The following is a 26,542-nucleotide window of genomic DNA, read 5'->3' on the forward strand; positions in this document are numbered from 1 at the left end:
CAAAGGAAGTATTACAAAAAGATTTTCAGGCATCTAGTTGAGCAGTGCCTATGGAATGCCTACGTTCTATACAAAAAAAAAAGTCAGAGGCCTGTGAATCATTCTGACTTCATTTTGCAAGTTTCTGAATCCATAGTCAAGAACCACCAAACATCATCAGTGGCTATGAATAGACCTGGACGTTGTGCTTCCACCATTGTCAACCCAGAACGCCTGACCAGTCGTCACTTCGTTGAATACATCCCACCAACCCAGAAAAAGGCAGCACCTACAAGAATGTGCGTGGTTTTCTGCTCAAAGACCGATGACAGAGGAAGGAAGAAACGCAAGGAAACCAGGTTCTACTGTCCTGACTGTGATGTTGGGCTTTGTTCAGCACCCTGCTTCAAAATCTACCACACCCGGGATGTCTACTAAAAAAGTAAATATTTTTTTTTTCTAAAATCTGCAAATAATTTATATTGCATCCTTGTTTGGAAAATTTCAGTAAGAAATTTTTGATAAAAATTTTTTTTTGATAAATTACATTGTTTTGGGCTAATATTTCATATATATATATATATATATATATATATATATAATTATGTATTTTAATATAATTTATGATTCTAATATAATAAATAAATATAATAATTATACCTGGGAGTTAATCCCAAGAATTACAGGCCCACAATATAAACAAAAATTTCTAGGATCACTTTTGCATCAAAAAATGACAGAATTAGAACGCTAGGGGGGTTAAGCTCCGCTTTGAGCTATCAAAGAATAGTCGCCATTCAGCGGATTTATAGATTGGAATTTGTGATTCTTCTATCAAACCAGGTATGGTATGACAATACACAAAGCCACTGTCAGTTGTAAAGTACTGCAGAAATGCAATTTATCTGGTTCGAAAGTACGATACCTTCATTTGTTTTTCTCACGCAGTCTTGATGCTAGGAGTTCTGAAGCCTTTTTCGATAGTCCCAAATCACGTGCCAAACCACTCAGCTTATGCTGATCAAATCCCTTACGAACAGAGTCCTGTTCAATTTCAAACTCTTCATCATTGTTGTCACCTAGTTCATCACCATAATCATGTTCTTTAAGAAAGGTTAGTGTAACGAAAATCGGCACTGTAATTTCATCTGAATGAGCCACTGGGCGTAAAGCCGATGGTAGACTAGAATACTCTATGTTACATTTATTTCTCTTGTTATATCCTGAAGTTTTCACTATACAAAAGTAACAGTCACTGAAATGATCTCCTGGCTCTCGCAAAACTATAGGTAAACCAAATGGCACTTATCACGTGTTCCCTTTGTCCACATCCGTAAACCCTTGACACACTGCACACCTTATGAGGGGCCTAAGACTTATCTTGATCACCAAGTTTAACTTTGAAATATGCCAAATAGGCTTGCTCTACAAATGTGCTGATGTTCGCCCTTTGCCTGGGAATGGTGAAACTGCCACAGATATAACAAAATGAATCAGGGTTGTTTAGGCGCTTACGACGAGAAACATCAGAGCCAGACATGATCTGAAAGAAAGGAAACACGTGTGTAAGTAGAAAAAAAATTTTTCCTATTCACTACGTAGAGCAGCGCACAACCTCTGACCACACTGTCTTGCGTGTAAATGAACAGCCTATACAAATCCACGCTATAGTAAATGCAAAAATGTAAGCAGTAGAGAAAAAACCTGACATGTTAGAAGAAAACTAACTGCACTTTCAAAATCAGCATACCTATTTTAGTGTAAATAGGCTTAACAATTGAAGTCAACAAAAATTTGTTCAAAATTGTTCCCCAGTGTTATGTAAAGAGAGTAATTTGTGGAAATGTAATAGCAGTTACTTTACTCACTTTGTACAACTAAAAAGTTATTAGTATTTTCTTATTAGAAAAAAAAAAGAAACCTGACATAGGTTGTAAACATTTTCACTCTATCCAGAGCTCTGACAGCTTGACTACATGCCACTGGCTATTTTAGATACCCTACATCAAAAAGTGCTCATTATAGGCTAATGTAAGTGCAGGACCATATATGCCCTTAAAAATGTAACACACATAACGACTTTTAACTCATAGTAAGCAATTTAGATGATAATATATCTTACCATTTTTCCTTTATAAGTAACTTAGTGATAAAATCTTTTGCAGATTCTGAAATATTTAGAAATTCTTCACCTTCAAAGTCAAATTGTGCAGCCAGGATGTTGTTCAGAGTTTCATTGTCATCTTCTCCTAAAAATGGTGAAAGCCCACTTAACCTACAGTTTAAATCAAAATTATTTTAGATTAATGTTGGTTGAAAAAGATAAAACATACTGAATAATGTACAGAAAACATATAGTGAACTAATACAGTGTAAACAAATGTCAAAGATTTTTTGTTTAAAGAAAGAGACACAAATTTTATTAAAAGATTTGTATATTGTCTGTAATATTATGTATCTATACATTACTGAACAGATTTTTGTAGTTGTTTTTGTGTGTTTAATTCTGACAACTGGTCATACATAGTGAGTTGTATCAGAGTTTATATACCAGACTGAGTAGTTTACCAACAGCTATACAGTGTAAGAACCTACCTAAACATGACAATAAATGTAAAGTCAACCAGGTAGACCCTCATAGTACACAGTTCAATCTAAAGCTGCGTACACATGTGCAATTTTTTGTCGTTGGAAAGGATCTTTCACGATCCTTTCCAACGACAAAAGGACTACACGATGCATGAATGGTGCTGTACATACAGCACCGTTCTGCTCTATGGAGAGGGGAGGGGGAGAACGACGGAGCGGCACCCTGCTGCGCGCTCCCCCCCTTCCCTTGCATTAGGATCGCTCGTTGTTCATCCTTCGTGGATCCGCCAGGACAGATCCACGGACGATGAACGACGCCGACTGCACACACGCCAGATTCTCCCCCGATATCTGGCCGATGCTGATTATCGGGCGAGAAAAATCTGATGTGTGTACGCAGCTTAATTCAAATCTAAAAGAAAATGTTATTTTGTACCCAGTATTAGTGTAGCAGTTAGGCTATGTTCAGTTGAGCAGTGAAAACAAGTCCCCAGCTACACACCGAAAACACCTATGCAGGTTGTTTGTAGTCATTTGAAGCCCTTGAAATACAAAATTCCATACAAGGAGGCAGCCTGGTTTAAATGAAATATTGAGTTTCAAGTCTTTTCTGCCCCTGGACACTGCATAAAGAATTCAAAAAAGGTGTAGCAACCCTGTCAACTCCTGCCACTTGTCAAATAAAGGATAACGAACAGACCACATTTAAAAAACACTAGTCTGAACTAGCCTTTCACTTAAAAAGAACATTTTCAGACAAAGAACCGGAGATAAACTTTCTCATAGGGCTGCTTCTGACTGCATTGTTAACCTAAGGTAAAAACATTTTTAGCAGTTCTGCTTTGAAAATTTGTGATTCGGCAGATACCTGCCAGGAAAATCATGCCAGGAATGCCTGCAAGTCAACAGGGACAGGTGAGTGTATTGAAATAATTGAAAAAAGTTAAAAAGTTTTTTTATTGCAGGGGGGGCATGTCTGGTCACATTTTTTCATTTTTAGAATATAGTTCTGTTTTAGGGTTTCTGACCAAAAAAAAAAAAATGATTGCAACCAAGTCTTGTTGGAAATCCTTGTATCCTAGTCACAAATTTGAGCACTCAGTTAGTATCCATAGAAGCCAAAACAATAACTTACACATTCTGGCCAATTCAGGCCTTAGTCATAGTTGTTAGCTATGACTAAGGCTTATATTTGGCAAAATTAGTAAACTTGTAATACAGCTTTATTCTGGTATAACAAATCACCAACTCTATGAATTTAAACAGAGCTGGCATTTTGGACTATGTACCTCACTAACTGTTACTGTGCACCATTTCCTGAGCCTGAACCTGAACTGGAAAACATACTTATGTTGAACTTTTCAATCTTGGAGATCAGCAAAATGGTGAGGTTTAAAGACACGTGCCACAGGAAAAATTATCCATAAACATAAATTTATATTATAAAGCTTTGCTTCAGGGCTGCCTATTCAAACAAATTGCCTGCCAATGCAGAAAGACAGACAGATAATAAAAATTGTACATACACCATTTTTTTCAACACAGTGCACCACAACAGTGTGTTACCTGTAGAGTGATGTCTGAAGATGTGCAGAAATGCACATTTGTATATTCTATGTGTTACATGCATTGTGGTAACACAAGCTTTAATGCATGTGTCCTTGTAAGGCAGAAGTATGTATGGGCCCCTAAAGTATATGCCAATAACATGCCTGTTAATTAGCAATATAGTATAAAATGATAACGCTAAATGTTTTTTTTTTATCAGGTTACTTGACCCAACATTTCACTGATCAGATCTTTGGTAGGGTGACCAGAAGATCACACTCTCAGATGTACAGTATATAAAATTTATTTTTTTTATTCCACAAGCCTTTATATTTTTTCACAATTACCTGCAGATTAAGATGACTAGTTAAAGTGACTGTTACATATAACATTATGCTTAAAATAGCTTTTATTAATATGGTCTAAATGACAGCTGATAATTGCTAGGTATTACATATCACAAGCAGCTGTAAATGCAGCCACTTTTGTGTAAAACATTCCCTATATCTTTAGATCTAGTAGAATTTATATTTTGTTGCAATACAATATTGCCTAGCTTGTCCTTCCACATAAATGTATTACTGTATAATGTTTTCCATAGTAGTAACAAAGTTATCACTGACTATATAAAAGACATGGTGAAAATGCAAAAATTGCTCTGATCCAAAACAATACAAAGAAATGAGAGTTGCCAATAGTGCAGTCATTTCACTGCAGAACTAACTGCAACCTTTTCATGATGTTAAATGAAGTGGAAAAATAACACATGTACTAGTAAAATTTACTAGGAAATCACCTCCCCCTGATTGTATACATTTTGTACTTTTTTGTATTTGGTCTTTTGTTTAATAAAAATACAATTTCACAAACATTTACCAGGAAATAATAATATCTTATTTAGGAAGTCATTCTAATGCTAGTGGCAGAGTGCAATATATATATATGTATTTTTTTTTCCAACCTTTTAAATATAGTGTGTCTATCCTTAGCAGGACTCCTGCTGTGCTATATTAAAATGAACAGACTGAATTTGTGTGGAATGTATCCCACAGAGTCCACAGAGGGCTACATTGAATGTGATTGTAATCATTCTCTTTAATGGATGATAATGAATTCTACCTCTTCGTCTCCCTACCCTGCTGTATAAAAAGATAAAAATATTTATTTTTCATTTGCCCTTGCTGTTTCAGCTATAGCTCTTGTGTTTTCCCTTTCAAATTTCAGCACAACAGCTAATTCAGCAAAAGAGCCTGTATAGACAGGAAACCAAGAATAAATCTAAAAAGAAATTGATAAAGAATATTTCACACAAAACAGACATATGCTTTTGGCCAACTCACAGCATGTAGGCAATGACTCCCACACTCCACATGTCTGTGGGAAAGGAGACAAAATCATAGTTCACAACTTCAGGGGCAAGGAACTCTGGAGTACCAAAGTGCACTTTCAATTTTTCCCTTGGCTTGTACCTAGAACATGAATAAAAAGAAAGATAAAGTATCATTTCAAAGAGACAACAAAGCAGAAAGGCTCCCCACAGACTGAGTTCTGGCAAAGTTGTAGTGACATGCTGCACTATTCCTTCCAGTACTCCACAGGAAGAATGAAGTCTGACACAGAAAATAACCAGCCATTATACATACAATGAGTAATAACCAGAATGGAATTAACTGGCATGTAAAAAAAAAAGAGTCTAGAAGTTTTTTTCCACATAAATCAAAGCTGAGGATTATCTGTAAATAATATGACAGTATATACTTTATTGTAAATGTTTTCACTGTTTATACAAATATAATATATATATTTATGTATTTATTGTATAGCACTGTGTAATATGTTTACTGTGTATTATTATTATTAATAATAATAATAATAATAATAATAATATATACACTCTAAATCTTCATAGGGGGCTGAAGCTGTTTTCTTTTTTTTTCCTCAATCCTATAAACTTTTAGCAGCCATTTTACCTGGCAATCTGCACAAACAGGTAGAAACAGACCTTTCGGTACAAACTTGCACCAGTTACCTGATTTTTGATGTTAGTTATGCTGATAGTGAATGATCACACTCTAGGCCAGAGTCCTGTTCTATTGCTAGCTATTTTTAATCATTCTCTGTACTAAATATTTAACCAATTTTGCCACAAAATGCATATATATCATGATGTGTACTAGTCTCCTAATAATTTTATACTTTAAATAATTGGTGTGCATTTCCATCTATTTACATCATTTTTTCTATGGGCTTCAATCATTGGAGTTACCTTAAATGTACCCATACATTTCTGGGCTTGATTTAATAAAATTCTCCAAGGTTGGATAAGATACACTTTCCTCAGTGAACCTGGGTGATCCAGAAAACCTGGAATGGATCTGGTCCGAGACTTATAAATAGTAAATTGTTCTTTGAAATCCATTCCAGGTTTGCTAAATAATCTTGGAATAGAAGATTCTCTGTTAAAATGATTATGATGTGAATATTTATTACCAAGGAATATTATTTTGTCCTATTACCTGTGCTTGATTACCTTGTTGATACTGAAAGTAACCATCAATGCTATTGTGTTGTATTGATTCTGGTTTACTGGGGCCTTTGTGAAAACCCTGTCCAGGCTTCCTGAATATTCTTTCCATAATTTCTCTAAATATATTTATTTGTTATTCTACTGATGAATACATATACATTATCTATGATTATTCACTGGACTACAACTCTGATGTACTTCTTTTTACCATAATTCATTCTCTAGAACTATAGGGGCTGCAGATACAATGGAGAAGCATCTGTCTTACACTTAAGCTGCGTACACACGGCAAATTTTTCTCGCCCGATAATCGGTATCGGCCAATTATCGGGCGAAAATCTGCCGTGTGTACAGTCGGTCGTCGTCCATCGTCCGTCCTGGCGGATCCATGGACGATGGACGACGACCGATCCTAATGAAAGGGAAGGGGAGAGCGCGCAGCAGGGTGCCGCTTCGTCGCTCTCCCCCTCCCCTCTCCATAGAGCATGAACGGTGCTGTATGTACAGCATCGTTCATGCATCGTGCAGTCTTTTCTCGTTGGAAAGGATCGTGAAAGATCCTTTCCAACGAGAAAAATTGCAGGTGTGTATGCAGCTTTAGACACGTCAGTAAGCATCTACATCAGGCATGTCCAAAGTCCGGCCGGGAGGGCCAATTGCCGCCCATGTTCAGATTTCCACCGCCCTGCAGCCTCTGTCATAAAATCAATAATATATGGCCCGCCAGCACTGTTGACCACAGTATAAAATACAGGTGTACAAAAAAGTTGATCAACCGCCTTGCAATAATCGGCCCGCTACTCAGCGGGCATAATCAGCAGGATGGGAGTCCCCATGTGTGCACAGGGAATCCCCTACGTCATTATAGTAGGCTTGAGCTGTGCGGGACCTGTATAGACCACACCCACTCTGATTTCAAGAACGTGCTCTGCACGGAGCATGCACTGACAACAGACTCTGTACACAGGGAATCCTTCACGTCACCCTGGTGGGCGTGTGCTGTGCGGGACCCGCGCAGACCACATCCACACTAACCCTGAGTCTGTGCTAAATGGTCGGCCTCCCAAACATTTTCACCTCACCAAATCTGTCCCTCTTTGCAAAAAGTTTGGACACCCCTGATCTACATATTAGCTTGCATTTAGTGAAATCCAATGAGGAGTAGCGGGGCAGTAGCAAAAGTATTGCTGTTTTTGTTCTTCAGTGTAGACAGTTTTTAGTGGGGTATTTTTTGTGGCAATTGTGAGAACATCATAGTATCAGCAAACTTTGCATATCAATGTCTGTGAAAAAATATGTAATATATTAGGTGGGCAAATACACTAACCTAATATGTTTTACAGTTTAAGTTTTGTGATTTCAATATTATGCCTAAAACAGATGTCCAAGCAATAAAGGTTTACCTTCTAGCCAGGCCAAAATCAATAATTTTGATCTGATAATCTGCTCGGCTAACGCACATAATATTCTCTGGCTGAAAATAAATATGAAAAAAATCAGCACCAATCCTAGAAACATAACTATGAAAAACATAAATAAAGCATGAAGCATGCATAGAAATGTTGTAAATCAGCTAACTGTGTGTGTATAGTCAGTATTCATTTACAAGAATCAAGTCCATGAAACAAAGGTAGTACCAGTCAGATTCGATTTCCTGAATCTTCCTTTTGTATATTTGGAAATGTATGATTTAAAAAATGTAAAAGATTTTGTTTTAAAATAGCTTCGTTTGAAATTAGGATAAATAAAGTAGGCCAGATGGCCCTGTGACAGGGGTTTGTGCCTAAATGAGTTTTCATTCATTTCTAATCTTCACATAATGAAATAGGCTTGATAAGTGCATAACAATTTATGCTCCACTGGAACTTTAAAGAGAATTAATAAAGTGCTAAACAATGTCTTAATCCTTATGGGGCCCACTATATTTGTAGTTTACTTTGTTATTTTTATTCTAATATATACACAATATATACCTTGAATAAGGAAATATTAACAGTACTGTGCCATGCTGCTTTATTCTGGTTCCCTTTTGCCTAAAAAACAGCTTGTTGGTATATACAGTAAATATGCCAAATTACAGTACCTTAAGATCTAAATGTATAATGTACATTTGATGCATGTATTGAATTCCTTCACAGATCTGCTTTATAAAAAGTATGGTATCCGCTTCAGAAAGATTGCAGTTCTCATCAATAATTCTGTCAAACAGTTCACCTCCATCCACACTGTTGAAAGAAATATACAGGTCTAAATATATATAGTCACAATCATTTAAATTAAGTAAAGAGAATAAATTATTGAGAGAGAGAGAGAGAGAGAGAGAGATAGAGAGAGAGAGAGATAGAGAGAGAGAGAGAGAGATTAACATAAGCATCCAAAGCAAGCCTGTGAGCCATTTTCCTGAAAAGATTTCCCTGACATTTGACCTAGGGAACTAATCCGTATCATGTGCCATTCCTCTTGCAATGCAAGTGCCTCAGTGGTTGAAAGAGTGTTCTCACAGTGTTGCACAGGGGAATGGCAGCTGGTAAGGATTATTGCCAAAGTCAGGAAAGTAAAGCTAAGTTCATCCTGGCGTTTTGCAACCACAGAGTTGACTGCTCCCTGTGTTTACCTTTACTGCACACTCACTTTGCCCGAATCCCCACTCCCTATCCCAGATGTACACTTTCTAGAACTGGACAACCTTTTCTTGCAGCAATCTTTAGACCCTTTGACCCAAAATTTTCATAAAGCACTTCACTCCACATGAAATTTCTCCTCCTGCTCCTGAAATTTGCAACATTGCATATATAGTTTATTAACTCTTCCTTTTTTCCTGGAGTTTGAGAACAGTTGTCACAAACACATTCTATTCTGATATGGCAAACGTACTTTATTATAATTAGAAACTACTTTGCATTTAAGGTTTTTTTTTTTTTTTTTTTTTTTAAGAGTAGTTTTGAACACTTTGGGGCTCATTATTACTGGAGAAAAGAAAATTAAAACAAAATGGATTTATTACAAGCATGTTATTTAGTGAAGGTATGTTAATTTTAAAATGATTAATTTGTCCTTAATATTTCATGAATAAATATAAAATCTATATATTAATATCATTATATATGATTATAGACTATAATCACAAAGTTTGATGATCATCTGATAATCTGTCTAGATTTTGCAATGCAGTGCAGACTATGCAGATTTATCAACTCACAGCAAGACACACAAAAAAAATAAATAAATGCACCTACTATTCCATAACCAGGACTATGTCGTTTCGGGACTCAAAGGCATCATATAACTGGATAAGATTAACATGATTCAACTGATTCATAACTTGAATTTCATTTTTTACCTCCTCCTGAAATTAAACAAACAATTTGTATTATCACAATTTTTTGATGATTGAGGTATAAAGGGACGCTCCTGTTACACAATTGTACAATGTAAAGTACTGTTGTAAGAAATGTACAGGCGGCTATTGCGAACTTCTGTATTTGAAAATTTCAATTACCTGGCTATCATGCTAATGCTATGGTTTCAATGCACTGATCTGTAAGTATGGAGCTATGAAATTCAAACAATTCTGTGAATTTTTATATAACACAAACCTGTCTCTGAAATCCAGAGACCTCCAAAGCATGTTGACAAAAAAAGTATAATTTGATTGATATGCCAGTGTGAGGCTCGCTCCCTTTTTCACCTCCCCACTTCATGTGAACTATGCACACTGCAATGATTGTAGTACACTTACATAGTTCTTAGTATACTGTATACCAAACTGCTTACTGACTACAATAATGGCGTTTCAGGAATAATGGATATGAGCTGCCATTCCTATCCAAAGCTCTTATAATACACATCAATTAAAGAAAAAATGAATATGACTTTTCTTCGGGGCCAATGCATGTCAATGTGTTGCACACACTATATTGGTAAACTAGCACTATTAAAAACAATGGCAATCCTCTACACATACAGTATGTTAAAGCATTAAATACATGTGTTAAAGCGGAAATAAACCCAAAACAAAAAAATCACACTTACCTTCAATCTCACAGAGCAGTCTATCCGTTGTAAAGTTTCCTCCATTGGGTCCCGCGTCGTCCTGGTATCTGTCTTTGGCCCGGCGCAGAGGGAGCGCCAGGTGCCAACATCTTCTCTCTTCTTCCAGGTTCTTCTTCCTGTGTCACAAATATTGGGGAAAAAATTGCTTATCTCACTGTACATGCGTGAGATCAGCAATTTTGTTTCTATTGATGCTTGGGCATGCGCAAAAGGAGCAGCCAAGTTCTCTCAGGATGCCTGACATAGGAATGCTGGGAGGCTCTGCGATCCCATAATCCTTGATCGCTGAGGCAAAAGGGTGCTGCAAAAAGGGTGTTGCACCTATTTTATTATTATTACTTTTTTTATTATTATTTATTACTGTCTTAGACAGTCTTTTGTAGTATTTCATATACTAAATATAATGTTTGGCCCAGTGAAAGTAAGCTTATCAATAGACACCGCTATGCAAATAAAAAAAACATAAACCTAAAGTAAATCATACAATTACATGTTAATTAATCCTACATTTACAGGAACTAAACTTCTCCATTTAATTAGCTCCACCCATACAGAAACACAATTTATCTCCTCTGAAACTATGCCCCTCTAAGTGCATTGTGAATATAAGTCTAACCTTTTCTTTATGTCCTTTGACCTTGATAATTTTAGCCGCCAAGGCGAGTCCTGATGTCTTCTCTGTGCATCTGTGAACTTGGCCAAATCTTCCACTGTAAAACATCACAACACATTTGTAAAAATTTTTATAATATATTTCCCATAAAGAATAGTAGTCAATATACTCAATATATTTGGTTCTGCTATTGTTTAGAAATAGTTTGTCACACTATTTGAAAAAGGAGAATATCACATTTCTTATTACTTACCCTCCCAGTAAATGTGCTGTTTCCACAGTATAAAAACTATTAATCTGAGCATGTTTGGCAGAGACAATTCTGTGATCAAAAGGGGCCGGAGGAGGAGGTGGGACATCTACAAGGGATTGAAAAGCATATAGAATGTTATAAATGTAAAAGCAAGTAGCAGGTATTTCCAGTATGGTATTAAAGAACCCCAAAATCATACAACATAAGTTACGCTGTATAAACATTTCCATACCTAAATACAGAGCAAAGTTTTACCTTTTGCACATTATCTCCGACCTCAACATGTGATGATCATGTGGGCTAACAGTCTGCAGGTAGGGGTATGTTATTCAAACTATTTTATAAACTAATCTTCAATTTAAGCAAGCTCATGTTTTACAATACTGACATCATACTGGTAAAAACAACCATATTTTATATAATATTGAAAATCAAGCAATATTAAAAAATCTGTAGGCATGATATACATGTCATTAGCATATATTGTGCAAATTGCATTGCAAAGCAACAGGTTTGCTTTAATCTCTACTTTACCCTAAGTACACACTCTAATTTTTCCCAAAGTAATTTAGTGATCTGGTCCTAATGACTGACAAGATCAACCACTGTAGTTTTTTTTTAGGGAGAATACAGTGGGGCCCCTTACACTTGTTCTACCTCTGCTATCCATAACAAAAAACTGTCTGCATGGTGCTTCCTCATCCCACTGTTGCTGAAATCAATCTTCAAAGATTGTTTCCAAAGACAATTACTACATGTCTCAAGGGGGCTTTTGCTGTGACTTGAGTTTATTGAGGGCAGATTTTTCTATTTCCTGTGCTGAGTGTGAGTGGCTGTTGGGGAAGGGGGTGGTATGTAAATGTGCTTGCTGCTTTGCCTAATTTCACTAAAAGACAGGTTCACTTCAAGGTGTAGACCATGGTCCCTGAGGACTTCTTACACTCACATACTGATTCCAATCAACAAATACAGGAGTTCCAAAGTAAACAAAGATTATGTCAGCAGTTTAAATTAGGCTCAGGGTTTCAAAAAGTTAGATGCTTATGCCAATAATTGGCAGTATTCTGGCTCTCTATTGCAGAGGCACATTTTATCAAGGAGAATTAAACGCCAAAACCTTAAAGCAGGAGTAGACGCACATCTGATATAAAAGATATCAGGCTTCAGTGTGTCCTTTATTATTTTACACGTTTAGCAAAACTTTTATCAAACTAAGTGAAATTAAAAGCAAATAATGCAGAATCTGGTAGATTGCACAACGAAAACATTTAGTACATGTTTAGTTTACCTAATAAAGTAAAACTTTCCAGCTAAAATGTGACATTTGCTGTTCAGTGTAATGCAGTGAACTTGATATGATCCAGATTTGAGTGTAATAGTAGTGGTCAATCTCCATACCCATGAGTCATAAAAATGCACAATTGGATAGTCAGCGAACATAATACTTTCGTTTTCCAAGTCATTTAAAAATTAGACTACAAAAAAACATTTTTACTAATATCCCTGTATTTTCCAGATTGGAAAACTCTGACTTTTTCAATAAACCTTCAGATTTTTGTACTTAGTAACATTTTAGTACAACATTTAAAACATTATAATACATATTAATATTTTAATTAAAGGCTATATTTGTAATTAGGTTTAAATACTTTATTAAAAATAATTAACTTCATAGACAGAGTTGAATTTTCCATTAGCCACGCTAGTCCACAGGCGCCAGTCTGTCAAGAGCACTTGAAATTACTGGGCCCAGCTGTCATTAGGACAGCTAAGTTCCAGTTGGTTACAGAAATGACAGGCAGTCCAGTTTTACAAACTGCTGTCCAGCTGAAAATATTTCACCCCTGCCTTCTGCTTTTGCAGGCTTCAAACATTATTGTCATGCCTGCTACAGGGGAATTACACTTCCCAACATGGCCTCAGTTTACATTATATTCCGGAATAATTTTTATTGTACACTGTGCTTTATATATTTCTTTTCTATTATCCTATTGTTTAAGTTGTGCTGTACTATATATTTCAGAGTGCTCCATTCTGTGCTGTGCAATAGTTGATAATGACTGTTACACTCTATGTACTATATTTTGCCTTATATTCCTGACTGCCTTACTAAATATATAAATAGCATACCTATAAGGATATATAAATCCCTAGCATACAGAATATCCTCTCAAGTAATTGGGGAGTAAAGCCAGATTTGTGGTGCCTATCTTTTTCGAGGGGTTGATCCAGTATTTACTTCGACCCCAATTTCAATTTTTATTTATGCTGAAATGCCTTCTGCACTGCTGTGCTTCTAATACAGAGACTAGATAATGGATCAAAAAAGGCCGAAGTGCAGGCAGCTTTTTAAAGGGGAACTAAACCCAAAACTGCAAAAAAAATACACTTACCCTCAATCCCGCAGGGCAGTGCGATCCCTCCGGGGGTATCCTGCATCGGGTCCCATGTCCTCCCGACATCCGTCTTCTCTTCTCCCGTCATCCGACATCTTCTCTTCCTCTTCCTGTTCATCATCCTATGTCACCCGACCCAGGCGCGAGATCAGGTGACATAGGATCAAAAGAAAAAATATGCCGATCTCACTGCGCATGCGTTTTTTTACCAAAAGGCTCCTTCTGCGCATTCCCGAGCATCTTGGGCATGCGCAAAAGGAGCGCCCAAGAGGCTTTACGCTCCCATTCATTCTCAACCACCTAGGCGATTGAGAATTAGGGGGCAGTGCTGCACCCTTTTTTTTTTTTTTTTTTTTTAAAAAGGGTGTTGCACCTAAAAAAAAATTCCTTTTATGTAAAGTGAAAATTCTAAGTTTAGTTACGCTTTAAGTATCAAGTACGACCCTCAAACACCCTCTTTTTCCCCTGTGTAGGGTTCTTTGTACTTGTTTATTTACCCAGGTCCTGTTGTGTATAATGCCACTCCTTAGCCCCTGTGATATCATTACAGGTGCTTGTATGTATGTATGTATGTATGCTTGTGAGACAGGAGCAATCCAAAGTATCTCCCAGTCCCTGTAACCAGTGACCATTTAAAGACCGGATGTGTGTCAGTACAAAGAAGATATACAAAGATCTCCTTACTGCTCTCAGAACTCAGTGCCCTTCAGCTGTCAGCTGTTTCAGAGATTCTGAGAAGGAAAGAGCACAGTCAACCTTCTTTTCTTTAGAGACATGCACAGTTCTCATACCAGCATCCAGTTAATTCTCTGCAGGCATGTTGTACATGTGTGCATCTGTAACCCTTTATCTCCTAAACACCTCCCACCCCATACTAAATTAGTTTCCCAAACAATTTTTCTCTAACCTTTTCTATCAGTTTTCCCATACAAACTCTAGCTTCTTTGTATTAAATCTGTGTTCATCCAGACACACCATTAGCACAGGAGTACACTGAGTACCATGAATCAGTTAACTGCTTTGTGGCACCACTAGAATTGTACTGAGCTTCTGCTAAAATCATAAAGTATGCACAGCATATCTGTCGATTATGGCATATACTATATATATATATATATATATATATATATATATACATACATACTATTTTTATGTTTTTACAGGTTATGGGTGTGGTGTATGTATTTGATCTCAGCAGGTTCAACGTAGTAGAATATATTTTCCAGCATTATATCCTTATGGTACTTTCTAACTGTTAAAATGTTCAAGCACACCCTGAAAACCTTACTTTGATCCTAATTAAAAAATTGTGCTCAGCCATTGATCCAGCATTACTTTCTCCTCCACTGGACATCTTTGTTTTTATCATTTATATGATATTTATAACTGGGAGGACAGCTAACCCATACAAATAGCTAAATAAAATCAGAGCTCACTTTCAAAATGTTAAATGTCAACAAGAAGTATCTTGGGACAAACCATTATCACTCCAAAATCATTGAGGATATATAATATATGCGTTATAATTTAAATTGTTGATGAGCTTCAGATTCATGTTGATGTCATCAGTTTTGCATCAATATTAGATGCATTGATGACCCCTCTGACCTGCTTTAAGCAGGTTTGTATTCTCATACACTTGTATGGAATTGCAGAACTCACTTTGAATGTGACTTTTGTGAAACATCTAACAGACATTTAAAATGCAAGTGGCTCAACGACTCTATGCCTAAATTCTGTAAGGTTGGACACCTTGGCTGGACCGTCACGCCACCCCTGACTTAGATTGCAGGCTCTTTAATTTATGATGAGCAGCCACCCTCCCCCTTTTTGTTTACTCATTTTTGCTGTCCCTACTTTGGCTTTGTAGTATTACTATATTAGGCTGGGTCTACATGAAAGATTTTAAAAACGCATATAAACGTTCCTACCACATTTATATGCATTTTTATGCACTTTTACAAGCTTTTATAAACGCATATGACTCGTTTTACCGCGAATAGCCGCAATTTGCCACAATTTTACATAAGCGTTTATAAAAGTTTTACTTTTAACCTCAGTGAATGAGTACAGGGGTACATAAAACCCCTTACTCATACTCTGAAAGGGTTAAAATGTGTAAAGAAATTGGACGAAGCATTAATGTCAAATTATTTTATTAAATGTGTGTGTTTGTGTAATTAAACTTTTTTTTTTTACAGGTTATCTCAATGACAGGATGATTTCCAGGGTTGCAATGAGCACAGCCCTGGGAATCCTCCTGACAGTGAGAGATCGCAGGGCACTAGGGGTTAAATGAGGACAAGCCTCTCCATTCACCCCTAGTGCTCTGTGATTGGCTGAGATTTTACGTTTATCAGCCATTCACCACTAGACATGAATGAGGAGACTTGTGCCCATTCATCTCTAGTGCTCTGTGATTGGCTGAGAAATAGGAAACCCTGATGACAGCTCAAGCATCATCAGGATTTCCCTTTCCTTAGCCAATCAGGGAGCAGAGCAGTCAGCGGAGCTCTGCTATGCTGACAGCTCTGCTCCCCTGATCACTCCCGCAGCCCTAGAGGAGCTGTGACATGTTCTGTATCTGTAATACATCCTCTAGGGCTGAATGGCTAAGAAACGTAAAACCTCAGCCAATCACAGAGCACTAGGGGTGAATGGAGAGGCTTGTCCTCCTAGTGCCCTGCGATCCCTCACTGTCAGGGGGATTTCCAGGGCTGTGCTCATTGCAACCCTGGAAATCATCCTGTCATTGGGAAAACCTGTAAAAAAAAAAGTTTAATTACACAAACACACACATTTAATAAAATAATTTAACATTAAAGCCTCGTCCAAGTTTTTTACACATATTTTAACCCTTTCAGGGAATGAGTAAGGGGTTTTATGTACCCTTGTACTCATTCCCAAGGGTGGGGTGGTGGAGATCTGGGAGTCTCCCTTTTAAAGGGGGCTTCCAGAGTCTAAAGTCCTGCTAAAAATGTTTAAAAAAAAAGCCCTCATTGTTTTCAATGGAAGCTTTCATAAAAGCTTAAAAAACGCTTGAAAAAGCCTCCATTGACTTCAATTGAACCGTTTTCAATCGTTTTCATGCGTTTTCCCGCATTTATCCAGCGTTTTAATTTTTTAAACGTTGCAAGCAACATTTAGGATAACGCTCAAAAACGTGCCTGAAGGAAACGTCCTGGTGTAGATTAGCCCATTGGAATGCATGGGGACTTCAAACATGGGCTTTAAAAGCCTCAGGTTGAACGCTGGGGAAACAGTCCGTGTAGACTAAGCCTTACTGCAGGTTTCGAGTACACTCATTTTACCTGTATTTGTTTTGTTTCTATGTTTTGGTTGAATTGTTAACTTATGCTTTTTTATATTTTCTTTTTCTATGTATAATGAAAGTTTTATATTATCATTGTCTGTTAAATGTATGATCTGAAAAATTCTAATAAAAATGTATTAAAAAAAAAAAATGCAAGTGGCTTTCAATCTATTATATCATCTTGCACTGACATTCCAAGTACACTCTACATATTATTATAATCTATGGGAATATTTATTGAGAGCACTTGACACTATATCACTGTAGTTTACCAGACATCTATTGTATATATACTGTAACATCCACTGTAAAAAAAATAAATGATTTACCACCAGTAAAAATTTGGTGAATGTCAAATTTACTGGTTAATATGCCCCTAAGTGTAAACTTATTGACTTGAACTGGAAATTCTCTTCCCTATACACTTTAACATCATGAAGGGTTCTGGTAAATTCTCTTTACTACTAAATAAAGCTACCTACACCAGCAAGAGACAGTTTACTAAATTGAATAAGGCCCAGGGATGGATTGTGTGGGTACCATTAAAGTGGGATGCAGTTCCAATTCTGTGTATTACTAATATATGACTTTTTGTGGCACAGCTGGATCTCTCCTATGTTTATTGCATTATGAAATTTCTAATGACCATGCATTGTTATTCCTTCATTTATTTTATGTTATGTTTTACCCATATATAATTTTTTTGTTTGTTCAAACTGTTCTGCATTTTTTTTTTCTGTACATGATTTTCAAATTATAAATATAAATAACTATAAAAGATGCCCATAAGTATATTCTTGTCATAGTTTCACAGTACTGGTTGCTTTAATACAGTAGTAATGGGTTTACAAGTCCTTATCAGTAATAATGTTTTATAGCAGTATACCCTAGTGTTAAAAAAGGACAGTACAATGGAACCTTACTATAACCTTTGAACAAAGGTTATTTTGGAGACAGACTCAGAAATGTATTTGAGGTAATTCTTTAAACCTGGCAATTATTCAACTTTTTACTGGATTTCTAACTGGGTATACAGTAACTATAATAGCAAAACATAGCCACATACACCTTAAAGGTGCTTGTTATTGATGTAGTGTAGAAAGCAGCTTTCCATGTATGTTAGATGTTGTGTTAAAAAATGTACCAGTTTCATTATAGCAGGGCAAAGGATTTAGCATTATTTTTGTTTTGTTCATTTGCTACGTATGTGAAATGTGCAAAAATCTAAACATCCAAGTCTGTTTAAATTGATTTTGAAGCCCTGCTATAAAGAAACAATATCACTGCCAGAAGCAGAGCATCCACCAAAAGCTGAGCATTAGTAACCATTGCAGGTATGACAAGTAGAAGCCCCACGCTTCTGCTTTGCACTAGTTTCAGGATCAATGTTATATTTTGCATCATACATGTGCTCTGCACTAAACATGGTTTCTTACCAAGAACCAATATATCTTCTTCCTTTAATGTGGTTTGTTTTTTATTCTCTTCGCCATTCTGGCTTGCTTGTATCTGCTCATCAATGACTAGATTTTTTGTAGCTTCTTCAGTGTGCTGAGAAGTGGTGATATCTTCATTGTCTAATTTGCTTTTTTTGTTATCTTCATTTGTGTCATCTTCATCAGTCACCCTCCTCTTACTGTTACAGCTTAGTTCATGGGTAATCTCACCATTCTGAGATAATTCTTCCTCTTCCAATGCTTCCTCATCATCCTCTTCTGTGGATAATTCCTGTGCATCTTCTTCATTCTCCAAACTAAAATATAATAAATTCATTTCAAATTATCATACCGTATACTTTGTGCAATTCCTCACTACAGACGTAAAGTGAATATTGGGTTTACTTCAGGTATAATAAACCTCTAGGACTGGAGCTACAAGAGTTGTTAGAACCCAGTAATGTTTTTTTAATGTATCTTGGGAATTACAGCAGCAGAAGAAATGTTAATATATATATATTATTCACTAAAATATCAATGTGTCTGCTGCTCCAGAAGGTATTCTGCTCAGATTCCATGTTTGCTGGATCTCCCAAAAAGTGTTTCCTTTCCATCCTGTGAGAGCTTTAATTAATCAGGGTCATTAGGTTTAGAATCTGTGGAGTATGACCATTGCTGTAGTAAAAAGTTTTACCAGAAAATTGAGTAGACACAAGAGTGGAGTGAAAAAGATCATCACAAATAAGTGGTTACTAGGGCAGCAGGATGTTTTAAAAAAGGATATATAGCCAACTAAAATTTCTTAGTAGGGAAGGTATTAAAACTATTGTGAACTCGTGTTCCATAAGCAAGTATAGCTAATAGCATATATTAATCCAGCAACATGGGAGTATTTTTATAGTAGCTTCTCAAAAATGGTAAAAGGTAAATATTACCTTTCAATAATTGTTTTCTTAAACTCACGCTGCATTATGGTAGCGTCTGTTTTAAGAACATCAACATAAACCTCATTTATTGAGACTTTTAGTTCATGGTATGTTTATATAAACATAAAATTGGAATTGTGGCCAATGGTACTTATGTTAGTAGTTAATGTTCTCAATGTTAATATAATGAGCACTTGGAAAACAAGTCTGGTGCCTATAACAGCATGAGAGATAATATTCGTGTCTACTGCAAGTCCATAGGATATCCATGTATGAGTGTACAAGAGATGCTTTACAGCCTCCTACTTACAGTAGCAATAACATTGATTCCTACATAAACAAACCACATTGTTTTGCTTAGCTTTGAATAACCAAGATGAAAATCCAATTCCAGTAGGAGAAAACATGATGAGGTTTAGAATATAAGTATGAAGAAATGCTCAGACAACAAGGCTATATTCCACGTGCTTAAAAGAGATTTTCCATTTTAAACTTACAGAGGATTTCTCCCACAAACCCTGCAGCAACTACCCATCTTTTGCTACATGGGTGCACAAATTTTGTTAGAGAAAATCTAATTACCCTATTTATTGGAACTACCAAAGTGAGTGCATTCTGTGTGGTTACAAGAAGTCTATAATTAAAGCCTATGTTTAAACTAAACATTTTAAAGCATTTTAACATTTTTAACTTGAATAATGACTAGAATAGCATCTATATACAGTTTATTTATTATTAAGGGTCACAGGTGCATTGATCACAAACCACCTATTTGCTCACTTTCATAATCATCTTTCACTGAGTCTTTATATTTAAATATGGTGGCTTCCTGTATAGGAATACAGATTGGGAATTGATTACACATACACAAACCCCCCTCTCTCCATTCTGACAAATTATGTTTTTGTGAACATGCTAGCAATGTATTTTTTGAGTATCTTCACACCAAACAGAATAAAAAATACACATTTAATTTGTGACTGGAATGATAGATATTTGAACATTCTTAAAAGCTCAATAAAATCTAAGAAAGAAAAAAATCTGTGGTCATGTAGACAATGAACTAACACCCCCAATTTTCATTGTTCCGTTATTACTACTAATATAGCAGTTGAATGATATCTATAAATATGACTGTGCAATCTAATGGACAGGCGAATTAGACCACAAACAGAAACAAGCTTTCTGGGTCTCTCTGACAAGCCTCATTCCCTTCTCCACAATTCATGTTTGTGGCAGGACTCTTGTAATGAGGTATGTGACTGGTATTTAGATATGCCAGAACAGATCACTGGAGACCTGGGAACAGAATTTTCATTGAGAGAAATTTGTATGTGCCAGGCTAAAAACAGTCACAATTGGAAATGCAAATAAAAATATATTTACTCAAAAACAACAGTCACAAATCACATTACAAAACTATAAAGGTATAAAATAATGCAAGACTTAAATTGGGCTTAAAATATAAGTATTTTGTTTACACTTTTTAAAAAGTGACTAGTGATGTTCTCCTGTTTCAACCAATAGGAAAGTGGGACAGTTTACAAAGCAATCATTATTTCTAGTATGTCTTACCTTTCTGTTACAGAGGCTGTCTCTTGTTCTGTGTCATAGGCCGGGCATGGAGAGAGAGGTTTAGAAGTGTCTGTGTTGGAAAGCAATGGCTTGAGATCTTCTGATGCTTCACATTTTATACTTTCCAATACTGCTTGAATTTGATCACACACTGAAATTGTATGGCTGGTGTCATCAACATCATCTTCCTCAGAGATAGCTTCCTCCTTGTCCTCACCCTCTTTATGTGTTTCCTCACATTGTAATGCTAATTCATTTTTATTCACTAAAATGATGAGTTTTTGTTCATCTTGGTCCTCTTGGACACTTATTATTTCTTCCTGCTCCTCAACATCTGTTAGTGCTTTGTCAGGCTCTTTATTTGTAGATATGGGGTTCTCTTCTTCAACAAAGCAAATGATGGGTGTTTCATCTTGTACATGGGTTTTAGTTTGTGAAACTGGTATGTCTATAGTTATAAAGTTTTGTGTCTCACTGGTCTCTTCAAACTTTATTTCAGAAGATTTGTTCCCAATAAATTTAACAGTTGTCTTTTTTGTATTCTCTCTATTGAGATTTTTGACCTTCTCTTTATATTTGCAGGACTGGATTCTTTGGAAACAACGCTCTAAAAGCAATGACAGGACAGCAAGCGTATAATAGCTGAATTGATTAGTGTTTAAAGCTTATGCACATAGGCTTGTTCACTGAGTTGTGAGTAGCAATAGCCATACAAAACAACACACAAAGCACTTCTATCGAGCTAAATTAGCCAGAAAGATTTCTGATATTTTGCTATATTCAAGCTCAAGAAAATAACTTAATAACTGTGATTGGTCTTTAAAATCTAAAAATCTAAAATCTAAAAATGAACAGCAATTAATAGAATCATTTAAATGTAAATATCTAAAGAAAATTCGATACATGAAAAAAACATTTTTTAATAGTCAAGAATAGTATTTTTTTTTCAAAATTTGTCTCCTCACAATACTACTGATATGTACCTAATACCAAAAACCATATTTCTGGTACCACTGACAGCTGATTAGTCTATGTTTTTAGCCTTAATCATTGTTCTGTGTACAGTATTTATCACACACATTAGTAATTGTATCTACTATTCATTCAGTCCACTACAGTTTAATTAATTATAACAATTTAGATCTGGGGTAAAACAAGACCATGTGATGCCAAAGTCATTTTGTAGGGGAATTCTTCCTGACATTGTCAGTGGCAGGTATACTAGCTCCTTATATTAATCATACCAATAATCAATTTCAATTACAGATGGAGGTACCAATCAATCCAGTAATAAAGCAGATTGTCATAAAGCTAAAATATGTGTGTTCTTGTTATACTGATTAGTATTTTTAGCTATGTGATAGATTTTTTCAGCTCTCTTTAGTTCTTGCTAATAAAATAATCTTGGAAAATGATGACCATGAAAACTTGGTGAATTGAGTCAAATTATTTTTGCTGGGTTTTCTGTGCAATCTGTACATGTATGTACATAATTTACCAACAAGTTGTTTTACTATCCATTTGTTGAACATGACAAATAATCTGTATTTAGGGTCTTCCAAATACAACTTTAAGAAAAGCTATAAGCTGCATTGGAGATCAACAACCTTACAATTGTAAATCTCTTACAAACTGGAAGCAAATAAATATGGGGGGTTCATAATCTATAAAGCAATACATACTTAGAAATAAAGATCAGTAAAAATTATGAATTGCTAATAAACTCTTACCCCAAAAACAACAGGCCATCTGCATGAAATTACTTTGTAAATCATTATGAATACCAAACATTTCAAATGTCACTATCAGGATGTGTGTTTCAATTTATTTGACAGATACTCAATGATAAATTGATAAAATTTAATACAATAAGTTTAATACCTAGCTTTAATTCTGTTTATAACCTGAAATGTTTGAAGTTTTAAAGTAAAGCTATGAAGGCCTGAAAAACAGAAATATGGTATCTAGCTTTTGAATTATTTGTCATTGAGATAACTAATTGTTAGTTAAAAATACATGTTTAAAATTTGAATTTACCCAAAGGCACCGGATGATTTTTTTTTAAATTAAAAATTTTAACAACAACTTTTTTAACATAAATGTGATGCCTAAAGCGCATGTTAGTCTGGAAAAAATGACAGAATCAAACAGTTCTAGATTCACAGAGAAGAGCACTCTACAATTAAATAAACAACTCTGATATAAGTTTGTGTTCATTAAGTACCTGCACAGCCATGGAGACGGAATTACCTTTATATTAGGGATAATTGTGCTGATAATAAAAAAGGTCAGAATATTAGCTAGAATTCTCGCTAAGCACTTTTGACAAGGGTAAACAGCTTCAGTTTCTTTAATTTGATTTATAAGCTTGACTTATGATGATTATTTTTGGAAAGAGTCAACTTCAAAGGGCTGTTTGAACTCCAAGCCTTCTCTGAGGAGGTGCTCCTGTGGATTCTAATTGAAATGAATGGATATCACCACCAACCAGCATACCTTAGCACTGATTATCTATAATATTTGCTGAAACCTCTCAGGTCCCACAAGATGCAGAAGAAAACTATGCATTCACGTGCAAGTATTTTTACATTTATTTTGTGCATGATTGGGTATTGTTTTGCTACATTTGATACATTTATCTACATTAACTACTTTAAATGGAAATACTTTTCCCTTGTGATATTTTATTTTTTTAGTGAACAGCCTTATCTGCTTTAGTAAATCCTAAAAGACCATATTGTTTCCAAGACATAAAACTTTATAAAAAAAAAATAAGCTAAAAATTCTCTAAAACTACTAACTGTAAATTCTGTTTCCACAGGTAATACATACAAAATATATTTTATTAGGGGGGCAAGCAGTACTGATACAAACAAAAGCCCATCGTTACAGACCTTAAATCTCATTAACACACCAAATAGACAGCTCATTCCCTATATGTGTGATCACCAATCAAAAAACTGTGTAAAGTCTACCTGCATCTGGTGGCTTCTTTTTCTTCAAAGATTTGCTTCCCTTCACACACAAGATGTTTTTCTTTCTTTCATCTGTGATTTCATCTTTGACAGTCTGGAATTGAGAAATTTAACAGTAAGTATACAAACACTATATCAGTTGTATACGGCAGACTATAACACATGTGATGTATGAGTAAATGTTTTTTCATCACACATCCTATACACAACATTGTGTGACAGAATGTCCCTAAAATGTCAGGGAAAGTGTATAAAAGGCTTCAGGGAAAGAATGTGTTAATAGGTTTGGATAGGTTTTTAGAAACCAGGTTCTTTAGGGCCCTGGCCCTGGACCTGGCCAAGGGAGGTGAAGGGTGGGTTCCTTGGCCCAACCCAATCCTGATTTGGGTTGTAAACACCTGCAATCAGGTGCAAGAGGGAGATGACCAGCCAGTGTGTTCCAGACTGAGGAGTGAGCAGTCAGAGACTGGAGTGAACAGTCATGGGCTGAGAGGAAGAAGGTTCCATGCATGAGAAAGAACTAGAGGGACCCAGGCTGAGAGAGAGCCAGAGTCTGTTCCTGGCAGGAGAAGGGGACAGAGCTCCAGGAAAGCAAGTGGGCAAACAAGACTTGAACTGTGAGTGGAACTGTCGTGATATAGTGTTTTGACTTTAAAGTGCTGGAGAGTGTGCTGTAACACTTGGCTAAATAAATAAAACTGTGTTGTTTTGGACTTTTGGAGTCTGCTGCCTCTCATCTGCCCTGTAATCATCCCGTTACCATGAGCAACCCCCAGTGCCCTGCTCAAAGATTTTAAATTACTGTCCTAAAAGACAGCAACTGAGAAGTAAGGTGAATCAAGATGTTCTACTCACAGCCATTACCATTAGAATGCCACAAAAATCTTGTCACGCTAAAGAATTACCAAAATCCAGTTAGTATGTGATGCATAAACCTAATAAAGTAGGAAAACCTCATTAGGTAAGAACAATGTCTTTACCTTCCCTGACTGAGCCAAATCCTCATTCATTTGTGTCTCACATGCTTTCCCTGCGAGCCCTTAAGCAGGCACAGCCTACATAAACAGTGGCAACTCGGCTTTGAATTCAGGAGCAGTGTTGCCACACCATAGTAAGCTGCAGACTTCACAGGCAGGCTGTGAAGAACTGTAAAAGAAAATGTACTTTTAATTAGAAGCTTCACCACAGATTTATAATATCATCTTAAAGAACCAGTGTCTGCACATTTGACAGCTGGTGGCAGTGAGCAGTATTGTATTACTCATTGTCGTCCCTATTTATTCTGTATGGGGCTGGCAAGGGCAGAAACTACTTGTAGTGTCTTCCTCGAGTCAGCAGTTTACTGGCATAGGTAGTGGAAACTGCACCACAACCTCTTGGCCAGTATAAACATAGCCTAACTCTATTATTATTATTAAATATTATTATTATTAATATTAATTATTATTAATAATAATAATAAACAGGATTTTTATACCGCCAACATATTACGCAGCGCTGAACATTAAATAGGGGTTGCAAATGACAGACAAGAACAGACAGTGACACGAGAGGACTATCTGCTGCAAATGAAACTTTGTAAATGTATCTATATTTAAATGTTAACATATCACTGCAATGGCTGTAGCAATTACCGTATTTTTTGCAGTATAAGACGCACTTTTTCTTCCCCAAAACTGGGGGGGGGGGAAAGTTAGTGCGTCCTATACGACAAAGGTGTGATAAAATAACTAAAATATTATACTCACCCCATACCCGATCCTGCGTGTGTCTCTGGCTGCAGCAGCGTCTGTCTCCTCTTCTCTCTGGCAGCAGCATGTGTCTTCTCCTGTCTGTAAAGCAGAGCCAAAGAAGCCGGCACAGCGCCACCTGCTGTTCCCTGTCCTAACTGCCGTACAGTGGAAAAAAAGCACAGAGTGATCAGAAGGGGAATTTGAATGATAGAGTGATCAGAAAGGAATTTTGATTGACACAGAGTGATCAGAACGGGAATTTGAAAGGCATAGAGTGATCAGAAAGGGAATTTGAATGGCACATGAGTGATCAGAAGGGGAATACCGGTATGAATGGCACATGAGTGATCAGAAGGGGAATAATCTTTCAGAATCTTTTTTTTCTAGATTTTCCTCCTTTAAAATTGGGTGTGTCTTATATTCCGGAGCGTCTTATAGGGCGAAAAATACGGTATCATTAAATAGGAACATACCTAAAAAACAAAACAAAAACATACTTACCTTCCATCCCGCAGGGCAGTCCGATCACTCTGGGGGTGTCCGGCATCGGGTCCCACGTTGTCTCTGCATCTGTCCAGAAGACGGCACTCCAGGCGCCACCATCTTCGTCTTCACTTCCGGGTTCG

General features: G+C 36.3%; 1 protein-coding gene across 2 annotated transcripts in view; it reads right to left on the reverse strand.

The window, feature by feature from the left end:
* The window catches only part of MYLK4 (myosin light chain kinase family member 4), an 82,294-nt gene that overhangs the window by 11,912 nt on the left and 43,840 nt on the right, over positions 1-26,542 (reverse strand). For both annotated transcript variants that reach the window (XM_072411798.1, XM_072411797.1), the window contains exons 3-12: positions 24,184-24,277; positions 21,209-21,815; positions 18,708-19,024; positions 11,563-11,668; positions 11,313-11,406; positions 9,880-9,989; positions 8,727-8,868; positions 8,047-8,117; positions 5,457-5,585; positions 2,102-2,254 (exon numbers count right to left, since the gene is read on the reverse strand). In XM_072411798.1, coding sequence (XP_072267899.1) covers positions 2,102-2,254; positions 5,457-5,585; positions 8,047-8,117; positions 8,727-8,868; positions 9,880-9,989; positions 11,313-11,406; positions 11,563-11,668; positions 18,708-19,024; positions 21,209-21,815; positions 24,184-24,277 — 1,823 coding nt within the window. The remainder of the gene's footprint in view (positions 1-2,101; positions 2,255-5,456; positions 5,586-8,046; positions 8,118-8,726; positions 8,869-9,879; positions 9,990-11,312; positions 11,407-11,562; positions 11,669-18,707; positions 19,025-21,208; positions 21,816-24,183; positions 24,278-26,542) is intronic.

This window comes from Pyxicephalus adspersus, chromosome 5 (genome assembly GCF_032062135.1).
Source record: "Pyxicephalus adspersus chromosome 5, UCB_Pads_2.0, whole genome shotgun sequence".
Classification (NCBI taxonomy): domain Eukaryota; kingdom Metazoa; phylum Chordata; class Amphibia; order Anura; family Pyxicephalidae; genus Pyxicephalus; species Pyxicephalus adspersus.